The sequence below is a fragment of the Pongo pygmaeus genome, chromosome 1 (genome assembly GCF_028885625.2).
Source record: "Pongo pygmaeus isolate AG05252 chromosome 1, NHGRI_mPonPyg2-v2.0_pri, whole genome shotgun sequence".
NCBI lineage: Eukaryota > Metazoa > Chordata > Mammalia > Primates > Hominidae > Pongo > Pongo pygmaeus.
Genome location: NC_072373.2, coordinates 71441231 through 71460933, shown reverse-complemented (window position 1 = coordinate 71460933; position 19703 = coordinate 71441231). Strand labels below are relative to the sequence as shown.

Below are 19703 nucleotides of genomic sequence, written 5' to 3'. Positions count from 1 at the left end.
CGTAAACTCTGGTGCCAAACAGGGCTACTAAAACTCCGTAGTTAGTAGATCTAAGAAAAATCAATTCAGAAGGAGGTAAGCATGAATTAGAGGAAACTTGGGGTTACTAATGCTATTATATTGAAATATTTGTACAAATTACTATAGTCTTGCTTCTCTGGGAATTACTTCTGTCTTCTTAGAGACACTTTCTTCCCAATACAGGGAGGGCTTGCTTATTTATTCAGTAATAATATTGAACATATTCGTGACTTTGGTTTTCAATTCAGTACACACACACACATAAAAATGCTAAAAAATATGAGATTCTGAACTATGTATTAATTAAAATTTCGGTAACTAGGACGAGTTTGGAGTTATAATTCTAAGTGGCTTAGTTTTAAATTCTCTTATGGCTACATTTGAAGTTAGACCTGAGTATCAAAATGAAACTTGTTCAGCACTGGAAATACAGTGAAAAAATAGTTTTCACCATCTTTCTGTAAAAGAAAAAAATACATGTAACCCAGGTAAGTTTCAGTAAAATAAGACCTGGAAACAAACCACGGTAGGCACTGTAAAGGAAACAGAACACATGTGAGAGAAAGCTTTGTACTTGCAAGGTGAGATACAGGAAATAGCTTCTAGTAGGGGCATGGGAATTGTATATGAAGCAAGCTAAAGTTTCTCAAGTTAGTCCCTAGTAGAGGTTTTACTTTTTATTTTTTATTTATTTTGTATTTTTGGTAGAGATGGAGTTTCACCATGTTGCCCAGGCTGGTCTCAAATTCCTAAGCTCAAGTGGTCTGCCCACCTCAGCCTCCCAAAGCACTGGGATTACAGGTGTGAGCCACCTAGTAGAGGTTTTAATAAGAGATTATCTTCCACTCCCAGAGTTGGCCTCGTCTCTTTTCTATTGCCTTTTACTGAGAACTTGTTCATAGAAATGGATAGAAGCCTCACCATTCCTTCCTTTCTGTCTTAAAGTAGTCAACTTTGCCATGTTTGCAGAGCATGCCCCTTGCGTTATTCAAGCCATAGCTTCTTGCTGCCTTCCAGCTCTAATCTCCTTATAGGTGTAGCACCATGGCAACAGGCCCAGCCTAGAGCCCAGGTGCCTTGTTTGTTACCTGAGGGGCTGGGTGTAGCCTGAAGGAATAGAAGAAGGAATATTACCTATCCTACAAATTGTTTGGATAGATGAAGTCTTGATCTGTTGTTTGTGTTGCTGTTTTGCTTCTATGGAAGACTTGAAATAACACCTGGAAAACATTTATTCAAAGATGTTATCAGTAACCAAAGGCAACAAAGAAGCCATCTTCTGTTTGTTCTCGTCCTCTAAACAGAGAGTTGTTTTCTGACATATAGTTCAGAAAGTGACTTGCTATACCGGGACATGTGGCACCGCTATGATTTGGGGTTGCACTGCCAGGTGGCTCTACTATTGCTTCATGTAGGTAGACATTTATTTTGTTTGAAATAAAATTAATTTATGCTTTAGAAATTTTTCCTAGAGAATTTAAAAAATAAAAGTTGCCTTTGTCATACCTCCTTCTGTTTTAAACATGCCTTAATCTTTCCTGTTGAGAAGCTCACCCCAGAGCATGAGAGGATTTTTCCTTCCAGCAACTCCTCCTGGGAAAAATGAGCTAGAATTGTTGTTTTGTTTAAGAAAGATTACAGTTTCCAGTTTCCTTAATCAGGCTTCCCGTGTAGCATATTGGGAAAGATTATATGATAGTTAAAGTACAATCTTTCTAACATTTAATTATTTATAGTTGATGTACTATATTTGCAGTACATAACATGTCATTGTCTTATACATAGAACAAAGGGAAATAAATATGGAGCTTACATTGTTATATTTTTCTTTTTTGTTTTTTTAATTTTTAAATATTTTAATTTTTTGTTCTTGCCCAATATCAGAAATATAAACATTGTCATTTTAAGATACAAAACATTAGGTAGCATTTGTCCCTTTTGTGCATACTTTGTACTATCAACAAGAAATATAAATGTTGACTTTTTTACTTTAAAAATTACTAAATATCAGAACACATGTTTTGCAGCCTAAACTTTAAATGGTGGCTTATTTGTGTGTGTGTGTGAAAAGAAGAAGAACTAAAATCCTTATAAGCTTAAGATTTTTCTTATTTTATGAAATTTGATTAAACAATGTTAGAATAAAGGTAGAAAGGAGAAAACAGCCTTAGTGCTAGTTTCTTATATCTTTTTACTTTATAATTTAACCAAAAGCTACTCTGGCATTAAATATTTAAGTTCATTTTAGTGTTAATGTGGTTATTTCAAGGAATTAAATGAAGCTGCTTATTTAATGTGTTTTATAAAAACAATTGTCTTTACACAAGGCTTTCTTTTTATCCTTATTACTAAGTACTTCTGCTTGAAATATATGTGTGTAACTCTGGGTGTTTCCTTCAATAGATACTATAATTATTGAGTCAAACTGCATGGCCATCCAGTTTGGGATTCAAGACTATTGTACTTACGTTTGACTCCTCTAATTCTTTCAAGAGGAAGGCAGTGAAGTACTGGCTCTTGTAGTGACAAGAGTCATGATTCCTAGCATTCTTCTTATAAACAACTAGGAAACAAAATCAGCCAGGATGACTGAATGGTGTTGACAAAGATCTTTCTTCTAGATGAGAGTTTGGGCTTTTTTTTCCATGGTGGGAGGTTTCTTCAAGGCATTTTATTCTTTATTCATACTTATACAGTAAAGCATGTATTGAACTAAAAGCCTGCCAGGAAAGAATTCTATATTGAGATGGAAATCAGGACTTTTGAAAGACAAGGTCTTGTGATAAAAAGTTGAGCTTCGACTCTGTGTGTGTGTGTGTGTGTGTGTGTGTGTTCTGCCAAAGTAGAAAGAAACAAAATGAAGATTCAGCCACTACTATTTTGTCAATGATATAAGAGGATAAAGCTATAACATGAAAAACAAAAAGCAATAATTTGTCTTTTGGCAATACCTTTGCATAAGAAAGAATATATAAGATAACCTTAAAGAGTATATATTTCTCCATCTTCCAAAATAGGAATAAGAATAAAAAGCAATGTCCGTAATGGGATTTGAAGGTCACTCAAGACTAGTAAAATTATAGTATTTTTTATGCCATATTGAAAAAAAGGGTGTGTGCACTCACATAGATATATAGAGAGAATATATTTGCCACATAAATATGATTACTATTTTTGTTACTGTAGATTAACTATTTGTTCCTCATTTATTTCTTCCCTTAGGCATTTGTACATTTATTGTTATCCTCCATTGCATTAGACCTTCATTTCCTTGCTGGCCAAGTTACACTACCTTAAATATCTTTTTCTACTTTTAGGTCTCGTGGGCTGCCTAAACTAAAAGAGTCACGTTCCCACGAATCCTTGCTGAGCCCGTGCAGCGCAGTGGAATGTCTGGATCTTGGTAGAGGGGAACCTGTATCAGTGAAACCACTTCATAGTAGCATCCTTGGACAAGACTTCTGCTTTGAGGTAAAAATAAAGCATAGAAAAAAGGAAGAGGAGTTAAACAACAATTGGATTTTCTGTCCAGTAATTTTGCGATTTCATTACTGTGCAGTTGATGATTTAATTAACTGGTTTTCAGTTGCTAGAAATTATCTACTTACAGAGAAAAAGTTAGAAATCTTTTCATCTAATCATATTTGCAGTTAAAGTTATTAAAGATAGGTTTGCATTCCTTTTGGCTTTGTCTCCTTTCAGTAAAATTTGATTCTTAGTACATTTTCATCAGGGGACAAGACTAACAATAACATTATGTTAGTATATTAATTTTTAGTATTGGTAAGGATGTCACTCATCATGTTAGTTTCCTAACCACAGCATGAGTGGTTCAAGATCTGAGACCATGTTTTTCTTATTTATCCATCCATCCATCCATCCATCTATCCATCCGTCCATCCTAATTCCAGGACATTTTGACCTAAATGTCTAATTTATTTTTGAAATCCCCTGTAACTAACCCAGACCCCAGCACATTGCAGATGCCTGATTTTTGAATAAACAAAATTGCCAACTATCATAAGGTTATTTCTCCCTTCCAAATATATACTACTAGCCAGTTACAAGTAAAATTCAAAAACTATATATACATATATTTATACATACATAGAATTATTAGGGCTGAGATTTGATTAATTAATAAGAGCTTACTAAGTGACTACAGATGAGTCCTATACTAGATGTTGTGGAAGTCAAAAGATGTTTGGTTCCTCTTCTTATGGACCAGCACTGTCCAAAAGAAATATAGTATAATCTGCATGCATATCCTAAATATTATCATTTCAACATGTTCACTATCAGAGAAATTGTTGCCTTTTTTTTAAAACTAAGTCTTCAAAATCTGATGTGTGTTTACACTTGCAGCACATCTCAATCTGGAATAGCCATGTGAGGCTAGTAGCTGCTATATTGGACAGAGCATATAATCTGATCGGATTTATTAGGTTGTGACCAGAGATTGAGTTCATAAGTGAGCAAACTTCAGCAAATTTGGGCAGGACATTTATTGGTGTTCTTTTTTATAAAAATCAGTTGAACTTTCTCGTATTTGTGGAACTCAGTTCATTAGGCTATATATCAAGCCCAGAGTTAGGTGCTAAGTATATAACAACATATTTCATTTTTAAAGGACTGTGTTTATAGTGGTCAGGCTAACCTAATAAATGACTAGAAATCAACAGGCTGGTTGCGTAGTGGAGGAAAAATGGGTTCCAAAGATAGTAATTCAATATTAGTAACTCTTCAATTTCATTTAGTACCCTTCTATAATATAGTGAAGACAGTCTCAAGAAATCTGATAAGCTGTTTCAGAAACTCTCATCCTTTATTACCTATTTTTACTAACTCAAAGTTGAGCATATTTATTTGCAGGTAATTTGAGGTATTGCCTAAAAGGCCTTTAATTTTGATTTTTCTGAACCATAGGCCAGTTTTAATTTCCTCGGATGAATTTAAAATGGCCTTTGTTCTCATACCTGGAAATGGATGTGGATGCTACCCTAAGCAAAAAGCAGATGTAGATGTAGATATAGGTATCAGAAAACTAGCAAAGATCGTCTTAGTTTCTTATGGTATGATTTAGGTTCATAGCATATGTCTAACTCACAGCTTTGCATTCCTTTTGGCCTTGTCTACTTTCAGTAAAATTGGACTCTAGTACATTTTCATCAGAGGACGAGACTAACAATAACACTAAATTAGTGTATTAATTTTTTAGTATTGGTAAGGATGTTGCTCATTAGGTTATTTTTCTAACCACAGCATGAGTAGTTCGGGATCTGAGACCATGTTTTTCTTATCTATCCATCCATCCATCCTAATTCCAGGACATTTCGGCCTTATCATTTAAGAGTTAGAGGTATGCTGTGAACCCTAATGACAGAGCCCTGAAATCCAGTGTTTTCTTTTTCTTATGTCTAATTTTTATGTTGAAGGTTACCTACTTAAGTGGAAGTAAATGCTTCAGCTGTAACTCTGCTTCTGAGAGAGATAAGTGGATGGAAAACCTTCGCAGGACAGTTCAACCTAATAAGGTAATAGTAGCTTCAAGTATCTAAAAAATGTATAACTTTATAAGCAGTTGATAGAAGGTAAGTGTGGTAGTAATACCTTAATTTGTCTACAGCTTGAGAGTTTTAAAGCACATTTATGTCTTACGCCATTTGTAGTAAGCCCTTATTGTATCACTATAAAGAAGTATCTGAGACTGGGTAATTTATCAAGAAAAGCAGTTTAATTGGCTCATGGTTCTGCAGGCTTTACAGGAAGCATGGTGCTGTTATCTGCTCAGCCTCTAGTAAGGCCTCAGGAAACTTACAGTCATGGCAGAAGGCAGAAGGGGAGCAGGCACATCACATGGTGAAAGCAGGAGCAAGCGAGAGAGAGAGTGTGTGTGTGAGTGACTTGGGGGGAAGGTGCCACACACTTTTAAACCACCAGATCTCACAGGAACTCAGTATCAGGAAGATGGCACCAAGGCATGAGGAATCTGCCCCCATGATCCAAACACCTCCCACCAGGCCCCACCTCTAGCATTGGGGATTACAATTCAGCATAAAATTTGGGCAGGGACAACTATCCAAACTGTATTATCATTTTAAGCTAAAAGCAGTCTTACTGCAGATATTATTGCCGTGGTTCTACCAGCATGGATAAAAGGACTCTGAAAAGTTAGGTGAATTGGCCATGTCAGAAGCTAGTACATGATAGAAAAGGGACTAGAATACAAGCTTCTTAACAGATTATCTCTTTTATTTGCAGAAATTAGACTGGTTATATGAAAACTTACCATTACAAAATGATATTTTCTTAACCCAAGTAAATAAAATAGAATGAACTATATATAATATATATAATGAACTATATATAATTCTTCAAGATTCTAATGCATGCTTGTTTAGAGCTTGCTGTTAACCTAAGCAATGAGATAGCAATCCCTTTCATTGTTTGTTGACTCCCCTTAATAGAGTACCTAATGAACATTGCCAACTTAAGAAAAAAATGTTTTTTTTTCTGCAATGTCAGCTCTGAAATTCAGCTTTATTGCCTCTTTATAGGACAATTGCAGGCGAGCTGAAAATGTTCTTCGTTTATGGATCATTGAAGCCAAGGACCTTGCCCCTAAAAAAAAATATTTCTGCGAACTGTGCCTTGATGATACCCTCTTTGCTCGTACAACCAGCAAGACCAAAGCAGACAATATTTTCTGGGGCGAACATTTTGAATTCTTCAGCCTTCCACCTCTTCATAGTATCACAGTTCACATTTACAAGGATGTGGAAAAAAAGAAGAAAAAGGACAAGAATAATTATGTAGGGCTAGTCAACATCCCCACTGCCAGTGTGACTGGTCGCCAATTTGTAGAAAAGTGGTATCCAGTGAGTACACCTACACCCAACAAAGGAAAGACAGGAGGACCTTCTATTCGGATTAAATCACGTTTCCAAACTATCACCATTCTGCCTATGGAGCAATACAAAGAATTTGCAGAATTTGTCACCAGCAACTACACCATGCTCTGTTCTGTCCTTGAGCCAGTAATTAGTGTGAGAAATAAAGAAGAGTTGGCTTGTGCCTTAGTGCACATTCTTCAAAGTACTGGCAGAGCCAAGGTAAGTGGAAAAGGGGGATTGCAGTACCTGAAGTCTCTTCCCTACCTTTCATAAACCAAGATATGGATATTGTAGAAATCCAAATTAGAGAAATGTGCTTTACTATTGGTCAAAACAAGAAGAATTAAGAAGAAAACCTATTAGATCCAGAAAAGATGAAGATTATAAAACTAAACAAGTAAAATGGAGAGACCAACAAATATTTAAAGTCAATTTGCATGAAACATAGATAACGCAGCCAGCTCTTTCTTGTCTGACAAAATAAATGGTAGGATTGGCACGATAACCCTACAGCATGTTCAAGGTTCCTTATCTTTAATTTAGTTCTAGAGTGTTGTATGGTGGTTTTCTTCCTCACTGTATTTTATTTAAGATTAACTGATGACTGTGTCCTCTAGGCACAGAAGGAAGTATTCCAGAAGCATACTGAGTATTAGCAAGAGTCTTTGTGGGATTAAAATCTATATTTAGAATAAAAATCCAAGGGATATGATACAATTGGTAGCTGTTTCATGATACACTTATCTTATTTCACCTTGGATAGAAGTAAAAACTCGGGAATATTTTTTATTTAAAGGAGGAATATGCTGGTTGTAGGAAGAACAAAAACCAGTTGAGAGAGTCTTTGACCTATGAAGGATATTAACTAGGAAGAGTTACCGTTATACTGTATGCAAACTGGTCATGATAAAATTACATCTCAGATCCAAAGAAACTCACAGCTAGAATAATGTATTTAGAACCAAACAAAGTACTATTACTATTTCTTGGTATGTCGGAATATATCAATATATTCAACATTTAGTCTCTTATCTGGCTTCTATGGATTATAACTTTTGTGTGTAAATTTACTTATGATAATCTTGGGCATTCTGTCATTAAAAAAGCTTACGAGTTTGGAGCAAGGTGTCACTGAAATTTTGAATTGTATGGATATATTTCTACTTTTCAGTTGCTCAAGGTTCAGAATATACGTTAAGACTTTTTTTAATGACTTAATATTGATTTACATACATTTTAGGTAGAATGAACACCCATTTAAAGTGGAAAAGTTCGGTAAGCTTTGACCGATTTTGCACCCATTGAAACCACCACTATGATCAAGATACAGAATGTTACCGTTACCCCCAAGAGTTTCCTCCTGTCTCTTAGCATTAAGTTTAATAGTGATTCCTAAGTCTACAACTCTGTTATACTGTTATACTGTTAAGCTGCCCCAGAGTAAGTCCCATTGATGTTTAAAATGCTTAATTTTAAAGTAAAAGTAAATCAGCATATTCCTCCTATTTTGGCATTTGCAGCCCTTTAAATATCCAATAATTATATAGCATTCAAAATATACGATGTTATCACATTTCAAACTGAACAACCAACATTGAGCTTTACTAGAAGTTCTTTAAGACTGTTGAGGAATGAAGCAGCTGTTTCTTCATTCCTCTTATGCTATCCTTCTGGATGGATGGATGGATGGATGGATGGATGGATGGATGGATGGATGGATGGGTGGACGGGCGGGCAGACAGAAAGATAGCCTAGACAATGACTTCAAGTGATGTGTTCAGTAGATTCTACATTGACACTTTGGACCGATTTGTAACTGTTATATATTGAACACCTGATGTATGCCAGAAACTGTTAGGTACTGAAGATATGGTGGTAAACAAAAACAGAAACTGGTTTTCTGGGGAAAATAAATATTAATCAAGTAATTACAGAAATAAATGTGATTACAGTGAGAACTGCAGAGGATAAAAAGAGAGATGATACTATGAAATGGAGCAAGGGGAGCTGACTAATGGAGTTCAGGGGCAATGTTGGTCAGGGACGCCTTCACTGAGGAAATGATATGTGAACTAAAATCCAAAGGATCCCAGGAATGAGCTACATGACAGTGGGAGTGGAAGCAAGGGTGGGAGCAGAGCAGAACTGAGAACAGTATTTGGGAAAAAAAAAAAAAAAAGGCTTTGTGGTGAATAGAGAACATTGTGTGTGTTAGAAAAGGCTTGGTGTATTAAAGGACCTAAAAAGGTACAAGGCTTGAAAGGTAGACAGAAACCAGAAAATATAGGGACTTGTAGACTGCATTCAGAATTCTGGCCTTTATCAAAAGTGCAATGGAAAATCTTTGAGGGAATTTTAAATGTAGGGGTAGTAACACCTAAGATTTTATCCTGATTGCTTTTTTTCCTTTCAGATGAATCTGATAGCTTTAGTTTTAAAGCAGCATTTCCAGGATGTCTGATATTTCAGCAGTCTCTTCTAATGTGTATTATTTATTCAGTTGCTTTCTGCCTGATTGAACATTATTCTACCAGGATTTTCTGACTGACTTGGTGATGTCTGAGGTGGATCGTTGTGGAGAGCATGATGTCTTGATCTTCAGAGAGAACACTATTGCCACCAAATCCATTGAGGAATACCTCAAGTTGGTGGGACAACAGTATCTTCATGACGCACTGGGTATGAAAGAGAAAAACATCTGTTTTCTTTCCTTTACTTTTCAGTTTTAAGCTATTTCACCCCCATGAGACAAATGAATTGAGCTCAAATTCTGCATGTTATTTAGTTCTAGCTGACTCAGGTGTTAAGGTTTGAATCGTGGCTGTAAGAAGTCTGCAGTACTCACCAGTAGAGAAATAATAAATGTAGAAACAGAAACCTTGTCAGCATACACTGCTACCCCGGGTCCCCAGCTTCATGATTCCAGGATGCACAGTAATATCAGCAGTGTCCACTGATAGATCTGAGGTGGTCTGTTTTGCCCAAAGTTTGGGGTGTTTATATGATGATATTATTGCCTAGTCTTGACAGTGTTACCCTGACATTTGTTATCATGCATGCAAAACTCTAATCAAAAGTGAAGAAACTCTTGCCACTTCCCACAACTCCCCCACAAGTTTCTGCCTTTCTCTAGAATTTTTAACATAACTAATTTTTGTCCAATCAGTAGTTCTTGCTGACTAGGCTATGCACTTGCAGTTCCAGATTTGGTCATGAAATTGAGGCATTAACCACTAGAGTAAGGTACTGTGCTGGTCACTTTAATATACATCATGATAGAGCAGATGTGAGTTCCTTGAAGGAAATATCCCTTTGTTTTACCTCCATATCCCCACTACCTGCACAGACTGTTGAGCAGCACTGTCCGATAGAAATATAATATGACCCATGTGTGAGTAATTTTATTTTTATTTTTTGAGTAATTGTAAATTTTCTAGTAGTCACAGTATTAAAAAGTATGAAGAGAAACAGGTGAAACTGATAACATATTTCATTTGACCCAGTATATCCAAATACTATTTAATGGTTTAGAAGAATAAAAGTTATTAATTAGGTGTTTTACATTTTTATTCTTTTTGAAAATCAGTGTGTATTTCACATGTATCACACATTTTAATTTGCACAAGCCATTTCTAATGCTCAACAGCCACGTGTGACTATCAAGAGTAGAAAGTAAAAATATGTTGAATGATTGGAGAGATTTTTACCCTCAAGGAGTTTGCAATATAAGGATATAACATTAGGGATATCTCTATACCAAAAAGAGACATTCTGTGTTCTTTCAAAGAATTTTAAAAAATTGAATCCAGCTGATAGAATTGTCAAACTTTCTGTGTGAAATACATTTATGTTTTGTATGTAGTTTGATGAATAGAAAGGTTAAAAACAGACATTGAGCAAGAGCAGATAAGAAGATAAGAAGTAGCATGGGGGAAAGGACCCATGAACAAAAAGACATAGAGGTGGGACAGAACCAGGAATGTGTGGAATAAAACCATTTAGCTGGAAAAAGACATGAAAGAAACATGTGAACAACAACAAAAAAGATTAAACAATAATTAGAACCAATCTGTGAAAACCTCAAATGCCTGGGTGAAGATTTAAAGTTTACAGTAATCACTGGAGAGCCACTGAAAGTTTTGAGCAGGGTATTTTCAGTGAATTAACTTAGCAGACTGATTAAGACGAGTTGTATCCAGGCATGGTGGCTCACATCTATAGTTCCAACTACTCAGGAGGCCGAGGTAAGAGAACTGCTTGAGCCCAGGAGTTCGAGGCAGCAGTGAGCTATGGTCACATCATTGCACTCCAGCCTGGGTGACAGAGAAAGACTTTGTCTTAAAAAAAAAAAAAAAAAAAAAAAAAAGGTGAAGAAAGCCTACTGAAAGCCAGTCAATTAAGAAGCCATTGTAGGCTGGGCGCGGTGGCTCACACTTGTAATCCCAGCACTTTAGGAGGCCGAGGCAGGCCCATCACCCAAGGTCAGGAGTTCGAGACCAGCCTGGCCAACATGCTGAAACCCCATCTCTACTAAAAATACAAAAATTAGCCAGGCATGGTGGTCGGCACCTGTAATCCCAGCTACTAAGGAGGCTGAGGCAGGAGAATCGCTTGAACCAGAGAGGTGGAGGTTGCGGTAAGCCAAGATTATACCATTGCACTCCAGCCTGGGAGACAAGAGCAAAACTCCTTCTCTTAAAAAAAAAAAAAAAAGCCATTGTAATAAGAAAGAATGAGACTCTGAATGACTATAATCATGCAAGTAAGAATAGAGAGGAAGACGGATATGAGAAATATTAAGGTTGAACTGATAGAACTTGGCAAATTTTTCAGTTTGTGGGAAGGAAGGAGGGAACAAATATTACAGAGAATTGTGGGGCTTTGTGAGTGACTAGGGGGATGACGAGATTCTTAACAGGAATAGAAACCACAGAAGTAGTAGGTGTGAAACAGTGGAAATTACATATATATTCAATTTGAAGTTCTAGTAGGAAATCTCAGGGGTTTTAGGTAGGAAATCTAAGATACCTGTCTAGCTGGCTGTTGGAAATCTGAGACTAATTTATGCATGTGGAGAGGTTAAATGAAGCTGTAAGATTACCAGAGCAGGAAGAGAACAGGGCCAAGGGTAGATCTTAGAGTGCACCTGAGTTTATGGTATAGAATGAAGAAGAGGAATCAAAGAAGTGATCAGAGAAAGAGAGAGCATCCAAAAAAGAAAGAAAACCAGGAAAATACTGAGTCCTAGATACCAATAGAGAAGAGAGCATCAGTAGAGTCAGAAATTATGGAAGGTAAAGAAAAAGAATGGATATTGCATTTGGCACCTTAAATATCACTAGTGATGGCTCACACTGGTTTCAGGAAGAAAGGAGCCAGGCTGTAAGGAATAGAGTGAGTCGCCATTCAAGAAACAGGATCACTGTGTTTACATGAAGCAGATGCACTATAGTAGCTACTACAATTAGTTTCTGCTCTGAAGCAGATTTTTTGTCTTCCTGCTTATCTTCATATTTTTTTCTCTAATCGTATAGACATTAAGAATGGTACAAAGAGCTTAAGAAAAGTACAAAGAGGTTTATAGTGTCATTTACATGAAGAACTTATTACAGTCATAAATTATATCTCATGATTTGCTTTAATGATTTGTGTTTTGTTAAAAAAGTCCACCAAAAAAAAAAAAAAAGGAATCTCAAACCGTATTCTCCATTCTATGGAGATAGGAGTGAATATTTATTGACTATCTGCTTCTTTGAAATCAGATATTCATATGTGAAATTCAGTGTGCTAAACAGAATTTCTGAATGAAATAATTTCCAAAATGAAAAGTGGATACCAGTCTTTTTATAACAGTGAATGATTAAATGGCCGATGGGCTCAATGAGGCATGAAAATTAATTCAGTGGACATGGGAAGAAATTCAAGTAACCCCTCAGAAATCTCTTTAATAATATTTATAATCCAAGAGCAAGGGCCAGAGTAGTAAAAATGGCTGCTGCTTCTAAGAGCATAAACAGAATTAATTGGTAAGTTTCTTCAGGACAGGGGCTGTATTGCCTTCTTCTCATTAAAGTTTTGCTATATTTCGTATACTTTGGGCAGGAGATAGATGCTGTTTCCAGACTGCTTGAAGAATTTTCAGAGAGAATTGATTTTAAAAGTTGCCAGTAATAGTGTACGATATCTGTCTGCTTCTTAGCCAGTCCTTATCTTAATTAAAGCGTTACTCTTTCTGCACAGACTCTGCATTGTTTAGACTTAAATCTTCCATCTGTTATCCCATTTTACCTTTCCAATTGAAATCAGATTGCACCTTGGTATCCTGTGACACACAGGAAATACTATCTGTGAGATACACAAAAGAAAGCCCTGATGAAAAGACCTGATTTCCACTTGTAACAGTGGAGGCAAATTCCTTTCAGCAGTAATATATCCATCCTTGTTGACTTATTCCTACATGTGAAATTTTTATGCTAGATAGTAATGAGTTAATGATTTACATAGAAAATACACCATAGAACATTCTGGGCACAAACTTAACATGTAAACAACATATATAACGAGCACCCCCTTTGGCTCTGTTTTTTTTTCAAATGCAAGAAGGCAAACTTAAGTGGGTTTTTTAATCCGTCTTGGTAATTTTGATCAATTAAGCACCTTCTAGTTACAAATCAATAAAAGCCTCTCCTTTCGATATGGTACATTCTGCATGCTCAAACATTGGTTATTGTTTCAACAGTTAAAGTATTATTTTTCTATTTTGGAGCATTTTAAATATGTGATAATCAGGGACAAAAACTTTTTAAGCTGGTACTATAGACAATTAATTTACTTCTGGGCCCTGGAGTTATTTATCTTTAATTCTTGAAGATATTTATCTTTAATTGAAGTTATTTATCTTTAATTCTTGAGGAATTAAAGAAAAATATTGTTAATATTCATGTTTTTTATTAACATTAGTATTTTTTCCCTTGAATACATATAACCTAAAAGAACTCACTAAACAGAATATTTAGGATACAAGTGTAGAGTTTGGCCAGTTTTTACATGGGATATTTGACATTGATTTCTTAGTTTTAAATTTAGGTACTCTTTAAATGAAGTTCATTTTTGGAAACACATAGCACAGGAGACATAGAGAACATATTGAATACATATCTTGTGAGAATTGGTAACATTTTAAAAAAGCCTTTTACTAGTTTTGGCCATTTCACCTGACAAAAAATTATTCAAAAGTTGCATGATTTTTTAATTAAAATACTTTTTGTATGGTGCTCCTACTAAGAGCCAGGTACCATATTAGATGCTTTTCATGCATTATGTCTGTTCCTCACCACAACTCTACAGGATGGTTGCTATTAACACTGTTTTACAAATAAGACAGCTGAAACTCAGACTAATTAAGTGACTTTTCCAGGCCCCACAGTCAGTTAAATGATGGATCCAGGATTTGAGCCTAGATCTCTCTGACCTCAATGCCTTTAATTTTTCTGTGCACCACTTTCCTTTCTGTATACCACATTGTTCCCTGTTCTCTAAGCATTTTTCCTCAAAATTATCACTTCTCATCCCCTGTCACGGGTATTTTTAAAAGCTTTCCTTTATCCAAATACTAACCACTTTGATAGAAATGCTCTTTCTGCTGCTGATGCTGCTACTTAGTTTTGCAGGCATTATTGTTCACTTTCATGAAGTCTGTTATAACTAGCCTGAACCTCAAGTAATAAACACATATTTAGGAGGATCTTTGAAAGATCCACTCCTCTTTCATAAAGACCTATAAAAAACCAAGAATACATACTGCCATCTCTGATAAATATTTATTGAGCACCTGTAACATTTTGGGAGCTATTCAGAAGAGTCAAGATTTGAACATGAATAAAACCTAGTACCTAACCTCTGAAGGTATTCATCCTAGAAATGAAACAAACACAAGCGATGAGAAATATGAAGTAGTCGAAGACATACAAGGTATGGTGTATACTAGAGGATAAACAGGTAAGGTAGGAATTTGTCCTTTCAGAGAATAGTGGGTGTATCTTCATAGAGCATAGGCCATATGAACACGGCTTCTAAACTAAATTTATATGGAAAAGTATGTACAGATTATGTAAGGAGATCTGCTATAATATTGTGCAATGTTGAATGACTGTCTCCGTTACAAGAGGTAAGCATAGAAGATAGATCCTTACTTGCATCCGTGTTTGGCACCAACATTAGCACTTAAAACCTTCAGTGGACTATTCAATCAAGCTTGGGTCATTTCTTCTTCTAGAATAACAATAATAGTCACCTAAGTAGAGCGAGCCTTAAACCATAACAAGTTTATACTAATTAAACATATATTTAGTTTAATACATTTTTTGAGTAGTACCATTACCACTTTTATAAATACTGTGATGATGATGTTAGTGATTGCTGTTATTCCACTTCCAGGATAAGAAAAATAAACATGATATGTAGGATGTGGCAACTCTTGGGTTCCAAAGCAATGAGGCTTCATGGGCCATCTTTTGTGCCCTCCCTGTCAGATCTAGAAAAGAATTCCCCGTTATACATTTTAGGACAGAAATCATAAGTCCTTTTATTCTATTCAGGAAGACACTGTTTATAGCTATACTGTCATCTTCTCGCTTCAAATAGGGGAATTTATCAAAGCTTTGTATGAGTCCGATGAGAACTGTGAAGTGGATCCCAGCAAATGTTCATCTAGTGAACTGATAGACCATCAGAGCAACCTGAAAATGTGCTGTGAGCTGGCTTTCTGCAAGATCATCAACTCTTACTGGTGAGCTTATCTTATCCTCTGCCTTACATTTTTTCATGTAAAAGTCATCACAATGGAACTTACATTTTTTCATGTAAAAGTCATCACAATGTTAACCATTATTTTACAACCAAAGGGGAGGGTCTTGGAGAAAAATTGAAAGTTTCCCTAATACAGTCCCATCTAAAATTGAAATCTCCATTGTAAGCAGAAGTACTTTTGAACTGGCTACATAAATATAATCTCTCTAATAGAATATTAGTACTATAGCCTCTAATATCAAAAGTATTTCTTTTGCTTTCTAAAATATTTACTAGTGATGAACAGATGTGTTCATGAATTTTGATCATTGCTCTAACTCCAGCAATTGGTGAAATTTTGGAAGATTTTTGATAAACAGTCTTTAGAGAGATTATGGTGAGTTATACTAAACCAGATGGTTTAGTCAGGAGCCTCATGCCATTTTCCCACTTTGCAAAACTAAATTTAAACTAATCCAGAGTTCTGTAGCCTTGGGTTTCCAGTCTCCATCTGGCCTCTGTGAATTTTCCACCGCCTCTCAGCCATGAATCAGGTAAAACCTCATCCCGGAATTTCTACTAGGTCCTCCTCACAGCCTGACTCTTAAGCAAAGGTATATTGGGTCAGGGTGGAATCACTTGTGCTTGTACTGGTACTTCTGTGTTTAGAGGTTTTGGTACTTCTTTCCTTCCCTAGTGTTTTCCCTCGTGAGTTGAAAGAAGTGTTTGCATCATGGAAGCAGCAGTGCCTGAACCGTGGCAAGCAAGACATCAGTGAGAGGCTCATCAGTGCCTCATTATTTCTCCGTTTTCTGTGTCCAGCCATTATGTCTCCCAGTCTTTTCAACCTTATGCAGGAGTATCCTGATGACCGCACATCTCGGACTCTAACTCTTATTGCCAAGGTCATTCAGAACCTGGCCAACTTTGCCAAGTAGGTGATACTGTTGTAACCACTTTAAAAACACAGTTTAAAAAATACTTGAGGCCTAAAATTTGGATGAGGGTTGGGAGCCTCATCACTCATGTTACCAGATTTTCACTGTGGTGTTAATAAATATAGCAAAAAATTGGAAACAACTTAATCACTTCATAAAGGAATGGTTAAGTAACCTATGATACATGTATTCAATGGAATATTTGCAGGCACTACAAACTGTTTACAAAGACTATCCAATAATATAGAGCATGAAGATAAAATTATATTAAATTAAAAGTGCTGATAAAAATGCTTTAGTGGAAAAAAAAAGGGCAGAATAAAAAGTGGTATGTACACTGTTATCCCAACAATATGAAAACACAAAAATCTAAGTATAAAAAAAGTTGGGAAGAAAAGACAAATTCTGTGGTTACAATGTCTAAGACAATTATCCTGGACACTTCAAAAAAGACAATTTTATGAAAAATGCAAAAGATGGAGGGGGGGCTGTTCTAGATTAAAAGAGATTAAATGCAATACTTGAAACTTATTTGGATCTTAAGTTGGAAAAAAAATATGTATATGTCCTTTTGGGGGCAATGGGTGGAATTTAAATATAGACTATAGATAAGATAATTCGTGAATAATGTTTTTAAAAGTTTTAGTGTGATAATGGCATTGGTTTATGTAAGAGATATTCCTTATTCTGAAGAAATGGACACTAAACTATTTAGAGGTGATGTCTGCAACTTAGTTTAAAATGGTTCCAGAAAGAAAAAAAAAAAAAAATCTGTATAGAAAGAGAGGGTGTGAAAGCAAACTTGGCAGATATAACAGTTGGCTATTGTAGATGAAAGGCATATGGGTATTCATTGTATATTCTTTCAACTTTTCTGTAGGCTTAACATTTTTCAAAAGAAAATTAGGAGAAAACAGTTGGGAACGAAATGTACTAAAATATAAACAGCAGATATATTTGGGTAGCTTCAATGAGACATCCACACTTTTTTCTTTCTACTTTTCATTGTTTCAAATTTTTTTCAGTAAGTTTATGATATTTTTATAACTTATAGAAAATAAATTTAAGAAATGGCTGGGAAGGAATTCACATTTACAGAACTGACCACAGATTTACTCAATATCGATGCTTAAAGACAGGTTTCCGTTAGCAATGTATTGAAGAAAAAAATTGGAACTTCAGTGAACAGATTGTTTTCTAGTATAAGTGGTGGCTTTTTAGAGGTGTACTATTTTAATTTTGTATAATTTATATATAAGCCAATGCAGAAATACACATATTTATCCATATTTGAGCTAAAAAATATTTATATTTTATTTTGGAACAGGTTTTATGGACTTAAACTAGGCCCTGAAGATAGCTAGAATCTAGATAGGCAAAGGAGAGAAGTTTTTCTCTAGTGCAAGTAAATAGCATGGGCAAAAGCTTGGAGAAGAAAAAAATGTGTAATACATTTGGGAGACTTTGTAGAAGCTAGCAGTATTGAAAGTTTGTGAGCTTTTGGTAGGTAAGTGAGGGCTATATTGCAGAGAAATTTAAATACCAGAAGTAAAAAAAAAAAAAAAAAAGGAGTTTTTGGCTTTACCCTTCAGAGAGAATAGAAAGCTATTCAAAGCATTAGAATATTAAAGTGATATTAAGAAAGTATGTTATAACATTTATCACTTATAGATAATAAACAAAATTAGTCATTCCCTCCACAAAATAAAAAAAAAGTCATAGTTCTGTGTAATGTCAAATCAAAATGATTATATCTCTCTTGAATATGTTCTTTCTCATTTTCTCATCCTCTACTTCAGGTTTGGTAACAAAGAGGAATACATGGCATTCATGAATGATTTTTTAGAACATGAATGGGGTGGAATGAAGCGCTTTCTTTTGGAGATCTCTAATCCAGACACCATCTCAAACACCCCAGGCTTTGATGGTTACATTGATCTGGGCCGAGAGCTTTCAGTTTTGCATTCCTTACTGTGGGAAGTAGTTTCCCAACTTGATAAGGTAAAGTAGGTTGGTGGAAGATAGAGAACTTTAATGTACCTGAATTCTGGAAAGTAACTATAGAGTGATAGCACTCACTCTTTCTGCTAATTGAAAGCAACCTTCTACCCTAGAAATCTGAGAGTAAATGGTCATCATTTGTGAGTAAAATATGAGATCGACAACCATGAAACTCTAGAAAACCATGACATTATTAATATATGTTTTTAATAATTATCTGAATTAATGGAGTATATTTCTCTAAATTTATATATACAGAGTGCATATCTGAAAACTTGACTAGAAACGAATATATTGGTATATACAGCCTTATGCATGTCTAATAGGATAAGATGAAACCTCATATAGTAATTTCTAATAAAAGTATAGATTTAGCTAAGAAAATACTAAGTTTATCATGTTTTAAGTAACTTTACCCATGAAACAATTTTTTTTACCATACAAGTCATAGAGTTTCATATAATTATTAGTGCTAACAGTCACTGTTTTCTGTCTTTACAGATGTGAATTAAGAATACAGAAAGCAATTATTTTTAATCATTTGTTTGCTAAGAATTTTATTATATACCATATTAATAAGTAAATATACACCATGCCAATCATTTTCTTCCTTCTGGAATTTAACAAAAAGGAATAGATTTGGTAGTAAAAAATAGTCTAATAGACTTTGGCTAGGCTTATTACAATAATTATTTATTGATGTTTTTGTTTGCTACAGGCACTTCATAAATATGTGTGGTGGTATGTTAGAATAACTTCAAAAGACAGTTATTTTTCTATGATAATGATTTACTTGTTTTCCTCTATTTTCCTATCAATAAAAACGCTATATCAGTAAAATTTGAAGGGGAATAAAACCTATTAACAAAGACCACTTTGCTGAGGAAACAGAAGTGGTAGTGTGTCCTCCAGTGCTTAAAATATTTGTAAAACAATAAACTGTTCCTTATTCTCGAGGACCTTTTCTTCACTTTTAGAAGTGCTAGCTAGATTTTTAAGTTGCACTTATGCCAAAGATAAATCCTTTTCATGTGAATCGTAGCCCAACATTGTTGAGCAAGTA

At 35.2% G+C, this 19703-nt stretch overlaps 1 protein-coding gene across 9 annotated transcripts in view; it reads left to right on the top strand.

The window, feature by feature from the left end:
* Positions 1–19703, top strand: part of RASAL2 (RAS protein activator like 2) — a 383167-nt gene that overhangs the window by 340301 nt on the left and 23163 nt on the right. For all 9 annotated transcript variants that reach the window (XM_054461346.2, XM_054461278.2, XM_054461199.2 and 6 more), the window contains 7 exons: positions 3339–3492; positions 5457–5555; positions 6579–7133; positions 9449–9593; positions 15558–15702; positions 16399–16635; positions 18439–18640. In XM_054461346.2, coding sequence (XP_054317321.1) covers positions 3339–3492; positions 5457–5555; positions 6579–7133; positions 9449–9593; positions 15558–15702; positions 16399–16635; positions 18439–18640 — 1537 coding nt within the window. The remainder of the gene's footprint in view (positions 1–3338; positions 3493–5456; positions 5556–6578; positions 7134–9448; positions 9594–15557; positions 15703–16398; positions 16636–18438; positions 18641–19703) is intronic.